Here is a 23,336-nt window from a genome sequence, read left to right as displayed (position 1 = left end):
ATTTTTGAAGGAACAAGTGAGGAAATGGGTGATACAATTTTGAATAGGAGAATTTTATAAATTGTTGAACCAATTTAATATCTTTAGAAATGATCTAAGATCCCAACCAAAGTCTATTTGCGACATGATTTTCTGCTAGGTTTCCCTCAGTGTACTGTAAGCCTGGCAGGCCACCAGGCTGAGCATTGTTAATTTATCTTAGTTTTTTCAATTATTGTCTTTTTTAAGACTTAATAGTTGGTGTTTGGGTATTAATATTCCAGTATTCCAAAAATGCATAACTATCAAGTAATATTTTCAAATTTCCTGTCAACTTTAAACATTTTTTGACTCAAAAACAGTGGCGGCCGGCTGCATGAATGACTACCAAGCGCCACGAGCTTAGTACGTTTTCTGATTCTGTGTTGAAAATTAAAAACCCAAAAACTGAAAAAAAATGAATCTGAACCCAAAGAATCTGCCTTATGTAAAGATTTATTAATTTATAATACAAGCTTTTATGTTGACCACATTGCATTTTAGTTTTTTTTTTTACATTTATTCATACTGAGCTAAAACTTCATAGCAGTGACACTGATTGACAAAAACACAAACCAAAGGACACTCAATGGAAGGAATCGAAAGGTTTCCGCAGCCTGTCACAGTGCACCACTTCAAAATAAAAATCTCACTAGTCCTCACACAGTATGCAACGTGCATCACACACCCTCAGACAAACTCGCACACAAACTCAACAAATACCTATACACAAGATAAAAATTGATATATTTAAATTTCCTTATTAATGATATTAATGAATTCCACAATAAAAGGCAAACATGAAATATAGACGGTATCCAAAATGAAAGGGAGGCGAAAACCTACCCTGCTTTCCTGTTTTCCCCCCATCCATCAATATTCTGCCTCGTTAAGAGCCTCCATTGGTTGGAAGGAGAATTAAACTAACACCATCTCTCCCTCCCGTCTTGTTTTTCCGCTTTTGTTTCTACTCACCTGCCGTTATTACAACAAAATACCAAACGAATCCGTGGATCCAAAACAGTTTCTCTTCGCCAAAGCTTCTCCGACAGAAACGAACAAACGCAGGCAGTTCAGTTAGTTCTGCAGAAAATTTTTGGCAAATTTTCTACTACGTGAGAGAAAAAAAAAAAAAAAAAAAGAATAAAAACAATGTTGAAGGAGGAGATTAACCAATAAACACTTCATAATTAGACAGGTTAAGTGCAGCAGGACCCGGGGAATTGTCCATGTAAATAGTAGAGGCGGCTCAGAGCCCACAAAATCCTTTATAAGTCCGTTAAAAAGCTGTGAGCTTCCGGGTCTTTAACACTAAAAATGCCAACTTTTTAAAAACACCTCATGGGTGGCAGAGAGCGTGTATCGGTGAAATCTTAAAATTAAAAAGAAATGGCTACAGGAAGTAATGCTGACAGTAAAAATTGTGTTGGTGGGGTATATTGGCACGAATAAAAACAACAACAACAGAAAAAAAATGCCTCAGATCGGACAAGAGTTCAACCGAAGCGTCCCCGAAATGGGACTTTCCTGTGATTTCTTCCAGATCTGCAGGCGAAGAGGCGAGCAGCAGGAGAAAAAAGTGAGGGAGTTTGTGCATGTTTAGGTGCGCGTTATGTTTAGTTTGCACGATGTCGGGGTAGGAGGAGGGAAGGGGGTTTCGGATGCTTTACAAGAGGAGGCAGCAGTTGCTTTCTGTGGTTTTTTCTCTGTTCCTCTGACCTACAAAGACAAGACAGGAGAGACGTGCAGATTTAAAACCTCGAGTCGATGAGAAGCTCCAGCCGTAAACAGGATGAGCAAAGAATCTCTGCCTTAGTTTGTTCCAAACATGAAAATATTTACTAAATATTCCAGTCAACAAATTAAATCTTGGAAGGAAAACTCTCTCGGTTTATGACAACACTAACCATGAGAGTTGGGCTCTGGAAGAGTCTCCCTGGCAACCAAGTGCATGACGGTTGTTCGTCCCGGTGGCAGTTTCAGAGCTTCAAACAGGAAACAAACATCAGTAAACTGTTTTATTAATTATGCTTCTCTATACAAAACATGTGCATTACATTTTTTGCACAAAATTACTTTTAGATGATGAGATTTTAGCCTAGCCTTTGAAAATATTAATCATCTGAATGAAATGTTTTTAATCCGCATGTAATTGTTGAAAATTCAAATAACAAATTATAGCCGCGTCGCCTCAATTTCACTAAACCGGGTTGTTTTAAGTTTTGTTTTATCATCAGTAAAACTCATTTCTGGGCCAATAATCAATCAATCAATTTATATAAATATATATATAGAAATCTCTCTCTCTCTCTCTCTCTCTCTCTCTCTCTCTCTCTCTCTCTCTCTCTCTCTCTCTCTCTCTCTCTCTCTCTCTCTATATATATATTTATTTACATTCAGTATTGAAACGTTTCTGCTTTATTTTATCACGTTACACCTTGAATGTTACAGATTGGTAAATCAGACTAGTGATTAGTCAACCAACAATCAACCCGTTCATTTGACTTCGAGCCAGTGAGCGCAGGTGGAGATCAGGCGGAGAGTAGCGGGGTCGAAAGGTCAACTGCTTAATGAGTTTAAAGAAAACAGATGATCACATTCATTTGCTCCTTAGACCGCTTTGGCAAGGCTTGGCCGTTAATTTCTTAAATCACAACCTGCTTAGATAAAGGAAGACTGCAGCTGCAGCTCACTTCATTTAGCTCAAATTTAAAGTAAAATCCGTCGTCAAAAATGTTCCTAAAGATTTGGTGCAAACCGTTTTTATTTTCTCCATTAGATGAACATTATTTGTTTGGTTAGTTTGTTCATTTTTGATCATATTTCCTTCTGTTCTGTACCTCTTACTTTTTTAAACAGTTTTAAGCACTTTGGCTGTATGAAAACTGCTCTACAAATACAGTTTTATTGATTGTCGGTGTGACTGGGTTGCATTAGAGATGGTCTCACCTCCCAGCGTAACGTTGCCATGAAGGAAGCGCCCCTGGAAAATGAGGCGCAGTATACTGGGACTGCTCACCTGCTCTTCCTCCCATCCTGTCACAGAAAAAGAAAAAACAAAGTGTATCGTTCTTCTACACCGTGTGCACATTTATTAGACTAGTAAGTATTTTGACCAAGAAATTGAATATAGGGCTGTGCGAATATGGCATGAAAATAAAATCTCCAACTTTTTGGGACCATATCTAATTTTAATCTATTTTTTTCTGCTAGCAAGCTGCTGCTGTGCAACCATACGTCTTTGAAAAGCAGAAAGTGAGCCTCCTGTACAACCAAATGTAGCAATTGATTTCTGGATGGTAAATCAACAACTAAACACTCGTCTTTTCCAGCAGCTATTTTACAGTGCATAGATCCATAAAACCAGTTGACCACATGTTCTTGAGTTCCGTTTGGGTTGCTAGGTAACGGCCTGGGCTTGGCAGGGGTTGCTAGGTAACGGCGCAATGTCCATGGAATGTGACTTAGCATTCCAGATTTTTTAAACTGTTTTTAGAAGCAATTCAGACCCAAATGGAAGAACAAAAATGTGCAAATAGTGAATTTTGCATAACAGATCCCCTTTAAAACATTAATGTTTAAAAAGGTTTATTGACATTTACAATTAACTGGGAAATTTAAAAAACTTTTTTCCCCTGGGGCCAAAATTGGCAAATTTAAACAACTCACGGGCCACAAAATTTATTAAACTAAAAATGCAAATGTAATTTTTCTTTGACTTTAGTTTAATTTGCTCAATAAGTTACATTTTTATTACATTTATACATCCTTAAAGTTTCGAAACATAAAAAAGGCTTTAGACTGTTGCCTTATTACAAGATAAACAGACAATTTAAAATATTTGGGGTCATTGGTAGATTTTTATTTTGTTGGCCAAATTTTTATTCTTCTTGACTTTTGATCAATCAAAAATTATTTCAAGGGCCAAAAATGGCCCCTGGGTCACACTTTGGCCACACCTGGTGGAAATGTGAAAGTGTACTAGATAGAAATATACTAGATTATTATTTGGTGAAGTGCAACATAATTTACAATATCCCACACTTTGGATTAAATGTACTTCAATAGAAGACTTATTCACTGACCGCCTGCATCTTATTGGATAAAACTGACATACTTCATACAGATAATGTAGACTATTTTCACTTTGTATCAAGAATATGTGTACGCACATGTTATTCTTCAACAATATAATATAAAATATACAGCGTTCAGTCAACTGACATTTGTGTCATCAAAAATGTATAGCAATATCAGGAGGATAACTGAAGGTTTACATAAAGGAAATGTTCAAATTATAGAATCCATACAACGTACCTGCAGGCCAGTGGTCAAACACATGCTTGGCGATGTCTGTGGCCGAGTCGTTTGGAGAGAAAGTGAAGTCTTGTGTTTTGCCGCTGACCAGGATAAGGCGGAGATGCACCTAAAAAAAACAACAAATGAAAACATCTCAGTGCGTCCAAACCCAGAACTCGTAGCATCCGAGTCAAACGGCGTTCATACAGATGCAATCTTCCCAATTATCAGCGTTGAAACTCTTGCACTTCCTCTAACCTCTTCTGGCATGAGGTGACCTTCCGAAAGCTCAGAGGAGACGGGCATTCCAGTCTAATTAGATTTATCCACAGCAGATCTCCTCTCTTTGACTGGCTGACTTTGTTTGGAGGGGGCTTACGGTGAAGTGAGCCCTTGGTGCCAGAGACAACAACAGATGAGGGTGGGGTTAGGAGGGAGAACATGGCCCCTTTGGTGTCAGGGTGCTGCCGCTCCGCTCCGGACCGTCAGGCTAATGCGATAACCCCAGGTGTCCCAGACAGCGCCGGGTTATTAATTTAACATGGAGTCAAAGGCTGATAGTGGGTTTAGTTGAGAAGGGTTTGTAACAGAGAGGCTGAATTAATTCATCAAATTTTTGGCTTTTGAAGATTTAATTTTTGGGTTTCCATAGTTCAGCGTAACGTCAGCATGCCTAAGGTAGCCATCTTGTTTGACAAGCGAGTTTTACAGTTTGTATTTAATTGGACTTTGAATTCTGGTCAACTCAATGACAGAATATAGGGATCAGACAGGGCTGTTCAATAAATCAATAATCTGTATCACAAAAGGCACGTAATCAATATCAATAGATAATACGTCTGATATAACATTCAATGTTCTTTATAGAGAATATTCACTGAAATTCAACCCAGAACTCACTCACTCTTTGGTTACCTAGCAACTCACTCACTCTTTGGTTACCTAGCAACTCACTCACTCTTTGGTTACCTAGCAACAACTTGTAGAGTAACTGCCACAGCAGCAGTTTCAGGTTTCGCCACAGTGCCTCATAACTGTTTAAAAATAAAAAACAGCAGAGTGGAGTGAAAGCCGAATAAAAAAAAAAGAGAAAGGATGATGCCACCAGTTTGGCAGCATTTCATATATTTAAAAACTAATCATTAATTATAGATATTGATTGATATGAAATGCTTATATCGTGATCCGTTTTTCAGCCATATCGTCCAGCACTAGTAGCGTCAAGCTACGATTATTTTTTTATCATGAGAATAAAGTGACAATATCATTACAATAAAATTTTACAGTAAAGTCGAAATGATACTAGAATAATGTCACAATATTAGCAGAATAAAGTCGGAATAAAGTAGCAATTTTATGAGACCTCCAACCCAAAAACATAAAATGAAGAATGTTGAGCATGTTGTGAAGTTATAATTTGGTATCTGTTTTACAGATAAGGAAATACTTCATCTTTTAACACATCAGCAACAAATTATTGTCAGTATACAAAAACTCTGAAACAACTGAGGTAGTGAGGGTATTTCGAAGACCGAACCACATGATGTGGATAACTATCAAAGCTTTTCCCCCTCATTAATTTTTATTTTCTTTTGATTTTAAAACATTTTTCTGGTAAAATTGCATCTTTATGAGTCTGGTTTATAGCTTCATAAAAGAATCCATCATAAAGCGTTTGTTATTGAGAGCGACCCAGGTGAAAGCCTTTCCTGACATTTGCCACTGATTAGCAGGCGGTCCATGAACTTTCTTCTTTTGATAAATCACAGCAAGCAGAACAAAGCGACTTAGCTGAATGAGTGTGACGTCAGGGAGAGAAAGGGGTCGACCCCGCTTCCTGATCTGTTTACAAACACAACCCACCGCCCCCACACCGTCTCGCCCTGAGGGTCCCTGTGAACCGGATAACCTCGCCGTTTGGTTGCACGTGTGTGTCATCATCATCGTCATCAACAGGCTTTGTTCACTTTTATCCCCAGCGAAATAAAAACAAAGTCAAACCTGCCTGGTTGCCCATGGCAACAGCATACATCACAAATTCCTGAAATGTTTTTCTAATCCGAATAAATGTTTTACAACAGAAACACGCTTATAATTGCCTGTTTTATGGATTTTGGAGCCCTGAAGGAGACAAAGGTTTGTGTTTGGCTGTTTTTGTGAAAATATTATCAACCATAACTTCCTAATGGACAGCAATAGAATATATGTTAATTTTTTCAGATGAAACATGTGAATATAACATAATATTACCAAGTAAACTCTTTAAAAAAACGACTGATGTATTGATGAAAAAGAGATTTATATCCTTTTTTTTCATTAAATAAATCTAAATTGAGAACTGCCAGCATTATTAAACAATACAAACATTTGTCCCTATATGTTAATGCACTTTTTGAGTAGGCCTGTTGCAATATACAATAAATCAATTAATTGCATAATAAATTAAAATGAGCTCAATAATTTCCATTTCCATGATTTATTGTTTTTCTCTTTTCTGTCTACCAAAAACTGTATGACAAAAGTCTTCAATCTGGTGCTTTAGTCTCAACTATCTCTTCTTTTAAAGGACAATTTTGTTAACAGAGACTTCATAATTTATTTTATTTGTTGTTTTGTTTATTTATTTTATATATTTAAAATATTATCCAGTTCCAGTGTTAAATGTTCATTGAAAGTGGAAGTTTATTGATCTTTGAAAATCAATAAACTTCTTGTATTATTATTATTGCATCACATTATATTACTTGGAAATGGTCTCTAAACAACAATATTATCGTTTATCAAAATTAATTCTGAGACAATTTATCATCCAGTAAAATTTATTATTGCGAGGCCAGTTGTGAGTAAAAATCAAATGGAACAATAATATTTACAATGCATTTTCTGTTGGATTTAAAACCATTTCTACAAAAGAACCTGCAGAATGTTCAAATTTATGCATTAGCCCTTGGAAAAACAAAAACAATACATCAGATTTAGCCAAAGACAAATCAGTAGGTAGCAATTCAAATAAAAAACAGAAATGTTCTGGTTTAGTCATTTGAAAAGATCCAATATAAAGACATTTATATTCCAAATTCCAGTGTCGCTTGACTAAATAATCTGACTTAACATGTGACAAATATTTTGGTTGAAATTGGGGGCAGCACACAAAGAGGGTACAATCAATTGGTACCTAAACCTTGAAAGGAAAGTAGGCCAGCGTTTAACCGAGATTAGACAGATGGTGTTCACGGGAACAGCCGTCACGATCCCAGATAAGTGTTTGTGGAAGTTGGCTAATCCACAACCCCCCTTCCACGTCCGACCGAAACCCAAAACACTTAAATTATCCCAACTTGAGCTGCTGCTTGAAACGCCATGGCAATCATACACAATGATGGCTGATTAAAACATCTTTTTGCTCACTGTTGTTATTGTTCAGGTTGCACTCACCAAATCATTATCCATCTGGGTGGTCATGGCTCAGACAGGAGGAAGGCCGTGGAGCAGAGAGGACAGGACGGGTGCGCTTCAGCTGCTGGAGACGGGGCCAAAGCCCTGGCACAAACAACACCAACACTGTGAGGCTGGATCCCACAGCCTGGCACCAAAACTGCACCGCACTCACACTGCGACCCGCTGAGCTGGCATGCTGCTAACACTACAGACAACTTCACTGCAGTGTCAGTCAAATGTAATCTATTAATCAAACAGCTGATGCAGCAAAGCGAAATAAAGTTATAAAGAAACACGTTCGCGGAGCTCAGCGGCTTCTGCCAGATTCCAGCAGTTAACATGCAATAAAACTAGCTCGTAGGCTACAATTTCGTTTTTAGCAACAGTAAACCACCATAGCTACTTATTTGCTTAAACCGGAATGAATATTTATAGGTTTTTGGTGCAAGAAATCGAATTTTGTCAGAGCATACCAATAAGCATTGTGTCCTGTCCTGACAAATCTCGACTTCAGGTCTATGCTAACGGTAGCATTAGCTTCTCTGTTAGCTTAGCTGTCACTGATGCTATCGCTGGCTAACCAAAACCTGAGAAATGACGATGTTTCTGGGCCTTTGGCCTCACCTGCATCTGATGAATCGGATAAAATCTTTCATTCAGTTAAAATCAACGATCGACATGAAGTAGTTTAACGACGTATGTTCTCGAAGGACTGCAGATGGATATCGTTAGGTTGGTTCGGGTTTCTTGGATGCTAATGGACGGGAAGACACCGGATGTTAGCAAAGGCTTATGGGAATTGAAGTCTACAATAACAAAGCTTCGCTCTGACCCTTAAACTGCATTTTACGGGAAGAGGATTAGGCACACTGTAAAAAAAAAAAAAAAAAAAAAAAGAATTCTGACTTTAATCTTAGAAATGTGGGATTAAACATTCAGATGTTTGATCTCAGTGGATCTCTGAGATTCTGAACAGTGTGATTAACGTTAGCATTATTTTTTTTGAAAAAAGTCATGTTTCTGAAAAAAAGTTTGAATTCCGAGATTAAAATCAGAATTCTGTCTTTTTTGACAAAAGGGCGTCCGCCTATTAAAAATTTAGACATCTAATGTTTGACCAAAGGTGGGTAGAGCACCCAAAAATTTTACTCAAGTAATAGTAGCACTACTTCAACATATTTTTACTCAAGTAAACCTAAATTAACCATCCAAGAAATTACTCAAGAGTTAAAAAGCATTTGGAAAAAGGTGACTCAAGTATTGATCTGATCAAAACATCAATAATTTAATATTTAAAAATTCCGTAATCAGACAAACCAGAATGTAAAGTTATATGAAAAGTTTGGTATTTTACATTCAAATTTAAAAACACTTTATTAATCCCAAAGGGAAATTAAATGTTGTTGTAAATCATTAATTTAGATTCTTCAAAGAGTTATTGAAGATCAAGATGCCTGTTGGCAGGAAAGCTCTTCTGCAGCAGTCTGTACTGCACTGAAAATAAGGACCAAAATAAAAATTATTATCATAAATATCAAAATCAGGCAAAAGAAAACAGTTTTCAAATCAGTTTCTTTCAACATAAAACTTACGAAACTTTAACAAAACATGCAGGCGTGTGTCTGTGTCTGGTGAATATTTGGGTAAAACAAATCAGTTTGTTGGGTAGAATATCCAGAAATTTTATTCAAGTAAGACCAACAAAAACACCCAAAAATACATATTTTAAAAAAGTTATGCAATGTAAAGTAGAATAAATATAACTAGTTACAAACCAACATCTTTGAGTAGAGCTTTCTAGATTGGACAATATAACTATCCCCAGATATTTGAATCCAAAAATTCTAACTTACAGGATCTTTAATCCATAATGATACTGGATCCAATAGAGAAATTTGACTGACATGAAAGAAAAACTCAGACTGGTGGTTGGTTTCCTTTACGTCACCACAAGTGCTTTCAGGTTAGTGTGCCAGGAACAGGCAGAGTGGGTCTGCACCTGGCAGCCAGACACCTGGAGCCAGTGGACCGTCCCAAACAGGAAACCTCTCAGTAGCGCCGTCTCAGGCATGACTCAACTAACGAGGAGCGGCGCAGGTTTAAAAGCAAATATTAAAGATGGAGATTAAGTGCAGTTTCGGTGGGGCGTGTTACTGTTCATCTCAATGGACAGGAAGAGTCACTGGTATGCAAGATGAATCAGGATTACGACACAAAAAGCTACTCAGAGGTTAAACCACAAACATATGCTGTTAGATTAACATGCAGATAAACTACAGTCGTCACTTCTTAGTGTACAAAAGTGGAATATTTTTCAGTATTATAGAGGCTCAAATAACAAAATACTAAAGATAGACGATCAATGAAGACTAACTATGACAATTTACTTACCTTTTCATGGGTTTATCCATCGATCAGAACTGGCTCAGAGATGAAAAGAAGTGCAGTTAAAAGTTTAGCTGGTGCTGAAAATCAAGAGAGGATCTGCCATTCTGCTGGGGTGTATGCTGGATTAAAATTAATAAGCCATTACCCCTTTTTCAAATCCAGCATGTGGATTTTATTGATTTGCTGCATAAAGAAAAGCATTAAGAAGTACTGTGCAGCATAGCATTTAGAGTACAATCTAATTTGCAACCTAGGTTAGCATTTCAGTTATATAACAGGCAATTTAAAACAGCAATAAATGACAAAATATAGGCAATAAACAAATAAAGCCAAGCAATTCATGGAAAAGTAATGTTCTAGCGTCACCAATCTGTTATTCCACCTTCATTTTTTTTTTAAAGTGGCATATTGGAGAATATTTCCAGCAGTGACCTTTTGAGAACAGACATGTGCATGCATTACTGTTAAAAGTACAGACATTACCTGGAGAATACTAGCATGCATAGATAGATAGATCATGCACATCTACACAGGAAGTGCAGAATAGTGCCTTAATACAGCCCCTATATAGCATAATTAAAAAAATGGAATGGCAGTCATTCTTAAAAATATTTGTGGGAAATGTTATTTAACAATAATCATAATAAAGCACATAAATATATGCCATTATAATGATTATTGTCTTCTGTATTTAGACCCTAAGCAACAACAACAATTTTGGCTTGATATTTCCTGAAAACTTTGTGTGTGTTTTTTTATATAAAGATATTTCAAAATATACATTTTTAATATATTGTTTTTTTTATTTATGACTGTTTTTGTAGTCAAGTTAATTTAATAGTTGTTTCTGTTCACTCTTTATTCCCCTGTTTTATATATGTAATTTTATTTGTCCTATTTTATGGCAGTCTTAATAGTCTATATTTAGTCATGTGACATAAATCACAATAATTCGTAAATATAAACCGGTACGGTCTAGAGCTCCGAGAGCAATTACCGCTCTAACCTGTTTAATTGCCAGTAATCATCTTAAACGGACAAAGTGTACTCAGCAGTCTTTCATAAACAGTTACATAATACAGGTACATGTCGCCTCTTGGAGCTGCTGTTTATGTCTGACACATGGGGGGACTCCGTTTCCCAGAGTTCCGCAGGGCGCAGGCGCAGATCGCGTTGCCTAACAGTGGTAAACAGACGTCAGAAGGGAGTCTTCGCCTCGAGTCAAAACAAAACAAAGCAAAATAAGTCAAAAAGAGAGCGAAGAAGCGGATATTTGGATCGCTACGACGACAGAAAGTTTCTCAAAACTCGTCTAGGATCTGAAACGGCTGCTCGGTGGAGCCTATCCGAGGTTTTTCGCGGACTTTTTCACGGATTGTAAACTCTGGAGTAGCAGGAGCTTAAGCAGCTAGCGTTACGGTGGCTATCGTGCTGTTTGGAAAGTGCGGCGGCGACTTGGAGCCGACAGACCCGCTGACGACCGACCTCCGCTGAGTTCCCTGGAACAAACTGTAGGATTCCTTCACCGAGTCCACGAAGGCGACCATCAGTCTGGAGTTTAGTTTGGAGCGGGGCGGTGTGTGAAGTGTTTGACCGCCGTGTGAGGCGGCAAGACTGGGAGAAACATGGCAGTTGGTGACATGCGCCTGGCCGCAATGTGGCGCATGGAGCGGACCTAAGGCACGGACTTCAGGACTGCGTTTTTTTAAAGTTTTTTTTAACACTTCTTATTTTTTTTACTACAATAAACTTTATCAAGGTTAGAGTAAAGCACATTCCCTTCTCCTTTTGTCTATTTTAGACATAAGTTTGGATGTTTAAATCCCAGCCGGGACACAGAGACAGTGGACAAAGTCTCAGGATTGTTTGCACAAAGTCGCTCCTTGGACATTTTTACTGTTAACTCTAATTCAGCCGCGCTGGTTAGTGACTGCTGATTTTTATATTCCTGCTACTTTTTGTTTGTTTTTATTTGCAATCGTGCTCTTCAAACATAAAACATGTTTTTGACGGAAAAGTAAGAAAAAAAAAATCTGGAAATTTGGTATAGAAAGATATTTTCACTCATTTCTAAAATATTACTTTGGTGGTTTTTAAAAACTTTGAATACTTAACGAACTTTTTTTTTTTTTAATATGAGCAGAAACCTCTGTAGATCCAGATGTTTCGGTTCTCATTCACACTCCTTCACTGTTGTTTGTGTTTCATTGAAACAAAGAGACTTCTTCTATATATATAAATCGGAAGGTTTATGATAGTTACTATTAAGGAGATTATTTGGGTTCCCTAATCTCCAATCTGAGGATTAACAGAGGCCATTGGTGTGTCCAGATTATTGCGTCTCCTTTCTAGGCCCCTTAGTTGAAGCCCCCCTGTTGTGACTGAGGTATATATTTATGTCAAAAACTTTTTAATTTACATTTAAATATTAAAAAGGTAAATGTTTTAGGAGAACAGAACTTTGTCAGAGGGAGTTTAGAGAACCAGCATGGAGGAGTCTTCAATGCCCCCCATCGATCCCGACTTTGAGCCGCAGAGCAGACCCCGCTCCTGCACATGGCCGCTCCCGAGGCCCGACATCTCGGCTGTCAAAGTAGAAGGGGCGGATGGCGCCGAGTCCGCCGCCGGGACCCCGCCCGCAGCGGACGAGGACAAGCCCGAACCGCAGCAAATCATCTCCGAGCCTGAGAAAGCCGCTGCCGCCGCGGCGGCGGAGGAGGGCGGGGTTGTGGCCGGCGTGGGCGGAGCCGGAGCGACGCCCCGCAAAGGATCCTCCAGGCGCAACGCGTGGGGGAACCAGAGCTACGCGGATCTGATAAGCCAGGCCATCGAGAACTCGCCAGAAAAGAGGCTGACCCTGGCTCAGATCTACGACTGGATGGTGAAAACTGTGCCTTACTTCAGAGATAAAGGAGACAGCAACAGCTCTGCCGGCTGGAAGGTGAGCCCTAGCAAAAGTAAACAGCCTCTTGCGCATAATGACTTATTTTTTTGCACAACAAATCAAAACAAAGTCAAAACTACAAGATAATTTAAGATTAGGAAAGATCTATGGTTGCATTTTATGAGATTATTATTGTTTTAGATGTTTCCCACCCTGAACAACTGATTACAATTATTGCATTCCCTCCTTAGCATGCATTCAGCTGCAGCAGAAGCCTGTTAATCATCCATTCATTTAAGCCATGTGTGCAGCAGCAGGGAAACACCTCAGACATGAAGGGTACCACGATTAAGTACAGGGTCCCTATGCAGTCTGGAAAACGATTGACTTTAATTATTCTGTATATGCTTGGAATAAGAGCATATGGGAAAATATTTAAAGTAGAAATATAAAACTATATTATCCACACAACTGTATAGAACAGTGGTGTTCAAAATATTTTGTCACACAAGCCAAAATTGTCAAGTCAAAATTACTTGTATGCCAAAAGAATTTCTAAAACTACAAAAAAGTAGTCATTGTATTTCTCTTTTCACTACTCAACAATAAACTAAACATACAATTTTTCTAATTAAACGGGTAGAGAAGGTCAATTTTTTATAGGAAAGGGAAGATCAAATCATTGTATAGCTAAAAGTATATTTAAAAAAGGACAACAATAACAAAAACATTAGGAATCTATAGATAGGAAAGAATTTGACAAAGTGAAGTAGCTGTTACTACATTAACAATTAAAAAAAAATTAATATGGTACAGATTTAAGATTTAAAACGCAGACGCTGTAAGAGAGAGCGAAAATCTTTCAGTGAAATAAGTTGGGGAAAATGTGGATTTCTTTTTTTTACCTTAACAAAATTAACTGCTACAGACTTATGATCCATACCACCTAAATAAACATCACTAATATGCTAATTAAGGATCAAAATAATAATAAAAAAATCACTTCAAAGTTGAAGTTAATTGAAACTGAATTTAAACTTTAAAAGCCAAATCAGTTGCACTGTAACATAGAAACAGGATTTATTCCCTTGATTAAATCTAATATTATTAAACTCTTTACTATGCTGGGGAGGTGAGAAACTGCATCCAGGTGTAAGAATAAAAATAATTTTTAATCTTCAGAAGTTGCATGTTGCTTGCTTTTCCAAGCAAAGCACATCTAGCATTTTTTTAAATTTAATTTAAGAGCAATACATGCTGAAGAACATGTAAAAGTTGTTCTTTGAACAGCTGATTGTTTTGTTCCACCTTTAATTTGTCGCCACTCTGTATGGAAAGCCATGCAGGCCAAAACAGACGCAGGAATTAGGAAAAATTGACTCCTTAATTTTGGGATATCTGTGATTGGCTAGAAAATTGCAACCTATATTGGAAAAAAATATTGATCATCTAGTTTGTTTTCAAACTTAGACTTCACTCATAGCACTCTGGTTTTAAAAAGTGTGGACTTAGAGTAATGACTTCCTGTTGCTAAGCAACAGAATTTGTGTTTCTTGAATGTTGTGGAAAAGTCTTGTGAACATCTTTCAGCCAGCTGGCAGGCAGTTTCTCTGACATCTGGATAAGAAACAGGGCCATGAAGAAGGCTTTAAAACTTTGGCCCGTTCTGCAGTGGAAAAATATTTAACTCTGTATCTTTGCAGCCATAACAGGAAACCTCCATGACCTTATGTCCGATAGGGAGGCCGCTGTGTTCTTAAAACGCCTCTAAAGATTTCACACCAACCATCTGCGTTCTTTATTTTAATTTTTATGCATTATGAAGGTAAATTTAAGAAAGTAATTTAGATTTTACTGGATTTCTGATTACCAGGTCCAGATCAGATTTTTCCCTCATAATGTTCCAGATTCAGAGCAATTATTCTGACAATTACTGAGCCAAAAATATTTTTACTGAAGCCTTTTTGTACAATATTATAACTAAATTAAGAGTCAAATCCATCCATTTTCTTTACATTATTGTCCCTAGTGGGGTCAGGAGGGCTGCTGGTGCCTATCTCCAGCTAACGTTCAGGGCGAGAGGCGGGGTTCACAGAGGCAGACAGGACAAACAACCATGAACACACATACACTCACACCTATGGAGAATTTAGAGAAACCAATTTAAAAAATGTCATGTTTTTGGACTGTTAGAGGAAGCCGGAGTACCCGGAGAGAACCCATGCATGAACAGGGAGAACATGCAAACTCCATGCAGAAAGATTCTGGGCCGGGAATCGAACCCAGGACCTTCTTTCCGCAAGGCAACAGTGCTACCAACTGCTCCACTGAGCAGCCCATATTTATTGGATTTTTTAAATAATAAAATAAACATTTATTGCCTAACATACAGTAAGATAGCGTTCCTTTAGTTAACGCTTTATATTTGAAGCAAATGATGCATCCGCAGATAAAAAATACTCCTCATCTAAAGTCAGCCTTTCTGCTTGACTTAACATCAGTACAGTGTAGGTCTGATCTGGTGATTATTTTTTGCATTAACCTAAGAAGTAGGAGATTTTTATTTATTTATTTTTTTACAAAATTTGAACCAGGTGCAGCTAAAACTATACAACTTGAGAATATGTTTACATTTTTTATTTCAAATGCGCAGTATATATATTTTTGTACAAATTTGGCTTAATTACTGCTCTGAATATTGTTTTTTTTAGCAAATTTTCTTTCTTGACTCTGTATACTCCAGTAAACGATTAATTGAGGGATAATAAATCAATAACGATATCCGTCGGGATTGTCACGTGATCAATATCGATAGATAATCTGATAGAATATTCTCTGAACTTTTCACAGTGGAATCAACTAGGCCTGTCATTCTTTGGTTACCTAGCAACAACCTTCTGAGTAACTGGTGGTTACCTAGCAACAACTCGTTGAGTAACATGCCCAAAATGTATCTTGTGTGCAGCTCCACAGCTAAATATATTTATCAAATTTTTGGCTTTTGAAAATTAATTTTTGGAAAAATCTGGATTCTTTTTTCGCCAATGAACTCCTTGGGTTCCCAGGGTGTTTTATAGCTTTTGCTGTTTTGGACTTTGATAGAATATTCTTATTAATATATAGAATAATCAACTAACTCACTGTTTGGTTACCTAGCAACAATAAGTTGAGTAACTGGCACAGCAGCAGTTTCAGGTTTTGCCACCGTGTGTCATAACTGTTTAAAAATGAAAACTGTGGATAAAACAGAAAAGGTCACGCCAACAGTTTGGCAGTATTTCATATATTTAAAACAAAAAACTGATCATAATTATTGATATCGACTGATATGAAACGCTAGTATCGTGATATGTTTTCAGCCATGTTGTCCAGCCCTTTTTCAGACGTAACTGAGAGTTTTTTGTTTTGTAAAGTTTAATTTTTCTGATTTTGCTCTTATTCTTTTTTCCCAGAATTCAATCCGCCACAACTTATCACTCCACAATAAGTTCTTGAGGGTTCACAATGAGTCCACCGGGAAGAGCTCCTGGTGGATGCTCAACCCCGAGGGTGGGAAGACGGGGAAAGCCCCCCGCCGCCGAGCCGTCTCCATGGACAACAGCAGCAAGCTGCTGAAGAGCCGCATACGAGCCAAGCAGACCAAGAAGCAGGCTGGAGCGGCCGGTGGTGGTGGCGGCGTGCTGCAGGGAGACGGCGGCGGCGGTTCTGCTGGCGCTGAGAGCCCCAACTCGTCGCAGCAGTTCCCCAAGTGGGGCGTGAACAGCAGCAGCCCGTCATCGCGTGGCAGCCTGGACGATGCTGACATGTGGACCACCTTCCGCCCACGCACCAGCTCCAACGCCAGCACCCTGAGCGGCCGCCTGTCGCCCATCGCCCCAGGCCAGGAGGACGATGACAGCCTGCCTGACGACGGCCTGCTGGGCCGCTACGCCTCCAGCAGCCTGACCCCGACGCTCACAGAGACCGTCATGGAGGAGCTGGACCTGATCGACAACCTCACCCTGATGACGGCGCAGCAGGGCTCGGCCAGTCCCAGCACGGCGCCGCCGGCACCGCCCACGCCACTGCCCTCCGCTTCCACCTTGCTGCCGCGCGGCTCCGGCTTCACCTCCTTCCACCAGGCGCACTCTGCCGCCCAGCCCGCCGTCTCCCTCAAAGAGCCGCCGGCGTCCTTCAGCAACTCCCTCTTCAACCCCATGAGTAGCTCCAGCGCTCACGGTGGCGGCCACTACGGCGGCCATGTTCCCTCCAGCCTGGAGGTGCTGCTGACCTCTGACTCCCCTCCGCCCAGTGACGTGCTAATGGCCCAGGTCGGCCCGCTCATGGCGAACTCTGGAGGTCTGGGTCAGATGGGTTTGGGCGTGCGAGCCAAACCCGCTCAGCTGCAGCTGAACAAAGCGCTGGAGGCGAACACCGTGGCGCCGATGGCGATGCAGACCCAGATGCAGCCGCCGCCACAGCAGCATTTCCGCCACAACCACCAGCAGCATCAAATCGGACTGGGGATGATCCTGTCCGGACTCTCCCAGGACCCGACTCCCCTCTCTGCTCTCAAAACCCACCAGGTGCAAACCATCAGCGCTCATCACACCGCCCCCGCTCCGGCCCCAGCAGCCAATCAGAGCCTGAGCCTGCCGGCGGTTGGTCCGTTTGGCGCTCCGACAGGGTTCCAGCCCGGTCAGGAGCGACTGCCCACGGACCTGGACATAGACATGTTCACCGAGAACCTGGACTGCGACGTGGATTACATCATCAACAGCGACCTCATGGACGGAGACGGCATGGATTTCAACTTTGACCCCATCCTGCCCGGAGGCCAAGGCTACACGGGGCCGACCAACACGCAGGGCTCGGCCCACAGCTGGGTACCCAGCTAATCCAGCAGAACCTCATCAGGTACGCCAACTCCTCTGCTTTACCTTACAGACGATTCTTATTTAAACTGCTTAAAGAGTAAAAAGCTGCAGAATCACCACAAACTGGAAAAAAGCAGCTAAACTTTGAGTTAAAATCGGATTTTTCACAATCCATCCGCCTTGAAAAAATGCATTTAAACCAGCTAACATCACTTGTAATGTAATTCCTTACAAACATTTTCAAATGCCTTGAATCTTTTAATATTTTGCCATGATATTACCACCTAAGGCAGGACAATAAATCAATAACAACATCTATCACGATAGACAAGTGATCAATATCAAGAGATTCAATAAGTACACTGAACTCCGAACAAGAACTGCACAGCATTCTGGGGCATGTAGGCAGAGGAAGGACTTTAGCTCTTCAACTTCCTCTAGGTTGTTGGAATCAACTAACTCACTCATTCTTTGGTTACCTAGCAACAACAAATTGAGTAACTAGTGCAGCAGCAGTTTAGGCTTTTGCCAGTGTGCCTCATTACTGCTTAAAAATAAAAAACGATGACGTGGCGAAGTTCCTTCGTCTTGTTCGCACTTTCTGTGTTCACTAAGTAAACTGTGTCAAAGCAGCAGCTCGTCCACATCGTCTGACATATTTTCCTTCTACGTCTCATGCGGTTTCGGTCCCGACAGCAGCCATTTTATTCATCTACATTTCTCTCGCACATTGATCCACATATTTATGATCCAGTGAGCGGTTATGACTCACTCTTGCATCGATTGTGTCTTGTCTTGCAGGATCTCACCTCCAGTCAACTTAACCTCACTAAAACAGCAGAACAACTGGTGCACCGCCCCCTGCTGGATGAAAACAGCCAATCCAACGTCTGACCTCACGTCACTTGCCAAGACGTGCGGTTACAGGGAGGCTACTGCTTTCTTTTTATTTTTCTCTAAATGATTTTTCTTAATAACACTTGGCAACAATTTGGCTGCTTTCTTAAGAACCGGAACTGATGACTTTATTATTATTATTGTTATTATTTTTATTTGTGTAAAAAAAAGAAAAAAAGAAAAGAAAAAAAAAGATATTTTTTGGAGTGTAAAGACAAATCATCAGAGGTTGCATTTCATGTCATGTTACGCCGCAGCAGCTGTGGAGATGGTACGTCCAGATCAGGCTGGCGCTGGTTCTGAACACTTTATTTTTGTTGTTTTTTGGCCAGTTTTGCACCAGCGCTCGCTCGACGCGTTGCCGTGCGATCGACTGAAAGACGTGCGAGCGATCAAGCTGCACAGACCCCAGAGAGAGTTGAGATCGGGAAGACTAACGGACTGGACGACCTTTCGGTGGCTTTACATCGACCCTGTAAATTTAACTCGGTTGGAGTTGTTTTCCTTCTGTTTGGCATTTTTTGACAAGTGTGCTATGATAGAAACCAGCTAGAGGGTGTTTTTGTTTTCTCCTAAATTCCTGAGGTGCAGTTGAACTAACAAAATGAAGAAATCGAACGTATGTGGGCATTTCAAAGTATTACACGCCAGGATGCCTCCGCTCTCTTATCGTTGTTGTTTTTGGGTTTTCCTCTTTGAGTCTGTGCATTTTCAAAGCACTTAGGTTTCCTGCCGCACAGGGACCCCAAACTGTAAAAATTTGTTTATATCGTTTCAACAAATAATAATAAAAAGAGTATATAATCTTTTAAAAGAGACAATGAAATGAACACGTTGCACCTGTACTTGACGGCACGCTATGCAGATTTCTCAGGAGACAGAAACAAAAGCTTGAAGGAAATCGAAGGTTTTTGTTGTTGAACGTTCTCCTGGTACGGTTCCTTGGAAAAGTATTCATCCTCACTAAACGTCTCGCGTTTTGTTACAAAAACAAACTGCAATGTGTTCTATTGGGATTTTATGTGAAAGGTGGAAAATTTTTCTTTGCAAATATCTGAAAAGTGTGGCGTTGAATTACCTTTTGCAGTAGTTCTAGTAGTTCGCTGGCCGAACTGTTTGGCAGTTCGGCCAGCGTGGTTCAGAGACACTTGGCATTTGGCATATTTGCACATTTGTTTTTGTCGGCTTCTGTTTTTAAAAATCCAGAAATTATCATTTTTTTGGATAAATTTTAAAACTCCGATTTTCACGTTTTACTGTGTACGTCCCACAAAATATGCAAAACAACCCAACACTTTTTCTGTTTCATTTACAAATTAATTGACTTTTGAGGAAAGTTTTACAAGATTTTAAGGTGTAAATTATGAAACATGGCCTAACATAGATGCATGCCACACTTTTCATATTTATTTTCTTTACCTGATCACATTTTTACACCACTTTATTCTACTTTTTCACATAAAATCCCAATAAAACATTTAAGTTTGTGGCTTTATGGAAAAGTTTCTAAAAGGATGAGTATTTTTGACAAGGCGCTGCAAAACTGCTTTCCTTTATTTTTTTTGTACGGAGCAGGAGCTTGTAAGAGTTTCCTCTCACACTTTAATTTTTAAATACTAACATGAAAGCAATTAAATGACAGTGTGAGAGGTACCAGAAAAGAATATATTTGATTATAGTTTTAATATACAATTTAGATTGAGATGATAAATCAGATATTAATACGTATATTACTAATGACAAGTGATGTGTTGTTTTTTTTACAGTGGAAGAAGCATTCTCAGATTTTTAACGGTGATTTTTCTATACTTTTATTTTTGTAAAGGACAAAATGCATGTGGATTTTTTTTTTTTTTTACATAACCAAAGGAACACTAATATTTGCATGGCATTTAAAAAGCGCTTGGGCCTGACACAACATCTTCTGTGTACATAAGCTTCGCAAAGCAGACCTGTAATGTGATTTTTATTTTATTTTTTTTATTGGGAAGATAAAGGAGGCGAATACTTGATCATGTCAGCTACGATTCCCAGCCACCTGCCTCGCGCTTTTTATTTGTTTTACTCTGAAAATCTGCCGGTTCTCATCTCAAAACGAGTTACCTCTCAGAAGCAGGAAAACAGCTGCGTGCAGATGTAATCGGATATTTATTTTGCACAAGACTGGAAACCCAACATGCCATGTCTTTGATTTAATTTCCTCTGAGAAAAAAAAAAGAGCTGATCTAAAATTAAACTTCCTGTTTTGTTTTTTTCTTTAAAGAGTATTCATGTTTAGTTGTTCAGCCATGCGAATCAGTGCTAGTTGTACTTTTTTTTTTTTTATATCTGCCAATATCCGAAACACTAGAGCACGATGTTGCTTTGTAGCAATACTTAAACCTATCATCTCCCGTCTTTTAACATTTTGTTTTTGTTGATTCTGTGCTCAGAAATAAAACCCACCCTGCATCTTGAACTCATTTTTTCACAGTAGGATTGTTAAAAAAAACACAAAAAAAACAAACAAAAAAAAATGTTAAAGAACTCTCCTTTCCCTCCCCACAAATGTTTTATATCTTGTTTTTGTTTTTGCAAATGATGGTGCTAGATGATATCAGTGCAGTCGGTGCATATCAGGGCCTTTGTATTTTGGATTATAGTTAGGATGCAACCAGAACGTTTTGTTTTTTGTTTTGTTCTTACATGTACAATTTAACTCTGAAGCAAAAGTCAAACTTCTTTACTTATGCATGATTTTTATTAAGTAATATCAGTAATTATTTTAGTCATATATGCAACCAGGCTTGTTTTTGTTTAATATCTGATAATTCCCAGCTGAGGCTGCAGCAGCTTCTCTTTCTCCAGTTTACGGTCGCTGCCTCTGTGGTGTTTATTACCTGGCTTGTATCTCCTCCAACGCTGACACAACTTTCTGCTTGTTCTTATTCTTCTGTTATTGTGAGTAGCAGTTAGGTCCTGTATGTTTTTAACTTTCCCCCCCATTTGTTACAGCAATAAAAGTTGGCGTAGGGGAACGATGGGTTGTGCAGAAGCCAATTAATGTTTATGGTTTTTAATCATGTGAATATTTTCTTTTTCTTCTTTTCCCTCCTCTTTGTTTTTGTTTCTTCTTTTCTTTACACTTTGTAAAGTCAGCCAGAGATAAAAGTAGAGATGCAGAAATCAATTCAATAAAATGTTTAACCCACTTGGTTTCACTCATTTGTGACGCGGCAGACTTCAAGATCTGCCACCAGAGGGCGCTGTTGCTTCAGCTACTTCCGTTAGTTTCTGAGATAAACATGAGGACGGTACGTTTAGATTTACGTAAATTTGTTTTATGCATAGAGTTAACACTTCAATAAAATCAATAATTGTTTATATCAACGTAATATAAATTTACATTTTAAATCAAACAGCGTCTAAGTAGAGTCGAGGTTTCTCAAATGCTTTTAAAGTTTACTGCAGTTTTATAATACAAATTGTAGGAATTTATTGAGGAACAAGTTAATTTGGACTTATTACAGCTAGAAATTAGTGATCAAGCCTGAAATCTGGGTGTAGCGATGGACTTGAAGCTTCAGACACATAAAGACAGTTACAAAGTCGGCCTTTTGTCACCTGAAGAACATTTCTAAGATTAAAGGATGAATGTCCCCAACAAGATTTCGAGAAACTCATCCGTGTGTTTTATCTTTTTTCAAATGTATGGACTAGACTTTAATCAATGGGGCCCAAAGTGGGTCCTCAAGGGCCGTCATCCGGCATGTTTTAGTTCTCTCCCTGGTTTAATGCAGTTGGATCCAGTGATGGCTCGTTAGAAGGCATAAGAAGAACATTGGCATGCTGAAAAGGTCGTTACTACCACCAGGGACAGAACTAAAACATGCAGGATGCCGGCCCTCCAGGACAGACTTTGGGTACCCCTGGAGCTGTTGCATCAACCTAGCAGACCACTCAGCTCTTCTGGTTCTGGTCTACTCTACACCCCCAGAACCAGAACCAAACATGGAAAAGCAGTATTCTGCATCTAATCTGGAACATTAATTTGTAACAAACTTCCAGATTAATTAAAGTTTGTTACTTCCATTAATCTGTTACTTCCATCAGTGTTTCGGCAGTTTTGACTTCCTTTAAATCAAAGCTAAAAACACATCAGTTTAGAGTTGGGATCAATTAATAATAAACAGATTATCAATTTGCTTGTTTATTGTATGTTCCTTTAAATTGCCCTGGTGCTAAAATGGATCTGAAAAGCAAAGCTTTATGCCAGTCTCGGTGCTTCTTTCTCTCAATCCGTCCTCGATGTTTTTTTTGTTTTGTTTTGGAGATAAGTGGCCTCAAGTGGCCTTCTTGACTCACACCTGCCTGCTTGTTATCCTTGAGCAAGAACTCTTTGGACTTTCTTGGGAACTCTGAAACTCCAGTCCTTGATTTGATAAGTGGCTGATCTGGTTGCAGCAATATCTCTGATAAATTAGCATGTTTGCTTGGAGATAAACATGGTGGAACTTGAACTCAGTGCAAACTTACAACATAAAAACTGAAGCTGCAAACATTTTTTCCAGCTCCAT

At 39.1% G+C, this 23,336-nt stretch overlaps 2 protein-coding genes across 2 annotated transcripts; one reads left to right on the top strand and one right to left on the bottom strand.

Moving 5' to 3' along the window:
- Positions 1 to 456: 456 nt before the first annotated feature.
- On the bottom strand, positions 457 to 8,543 carry ubl3b (ubiquitin-like 3b). Its single transcript, XM_032555309.1, has 6 exons — positions 8,380 to 8,543; positions 7,753 to 7,857; positions 4,336 to 4,444; positions 2,968 to 3,054; positions 1,926 to 2,003; positions 457 to 1,737 (listed from the first exon to the last, which is right to left on the bottom strand). The coding sequence occupies exons 2-6, from the start codon at positions 7,777 to 7,779 to the stop codon at positions 1,685 to 1,687; spliced, it is 354 nt and encodes a 117-aa protein (XP_032411200.1). The 5' UTR covers positions 7,780 to 7,857; positions 8,380 to 8,543; the 3' UTR covers positions 457 to 1,684.
- Positions 8,544 to 11,283: 2,740 nt separating this feature from the next.
- On the top strand, positions 11,284 to 21,970 carry foxo4 (forkhead box O4). The gene is made up of 3 exons (XM_032554373.1): positions 11,284 to 13,084; positions 16,480 to 17,923; positions 18,685 to 21,970. The coding sequence occupies exons 1-2, from the start codon at positions 12,632 to 12,634 to the stop codon at positions 17,902 to 17,904; spliced, it is 1,878 nt and encodes a 625-aa protein (XP_032410264.1). The 5' UTR covers positions 11,284 to 12,631; the 3' UTR covers positions 17,905 to 17,923; positions 18,685 to 21,970.
- The last annotated feature ends 1,366 nt before the right edge of the window (positions 21,971 to 23,336 follow it).

This window comes from Xiphophorus hellerii, chromosome 23 (assembly GCF_003331165.1).
Source record: "Xiphophorus hellerii strain 12219 chromosome 23, Xiphophorus_hellerii-4.1, whole genome shotgun sequence".
Lineage (NCBI taxonomy): Eukaryota > Metazoa > Chordata > Actinopteri > Cyprinodontiformes > Poeciliidae > Xiphophorus > Xiphophorus hellerii.
The sequence above is the reverse complement of the archived record's forward strand: the minus strand, read 5'-3'. Positions and strand labels throughout refer to the sequence as shown.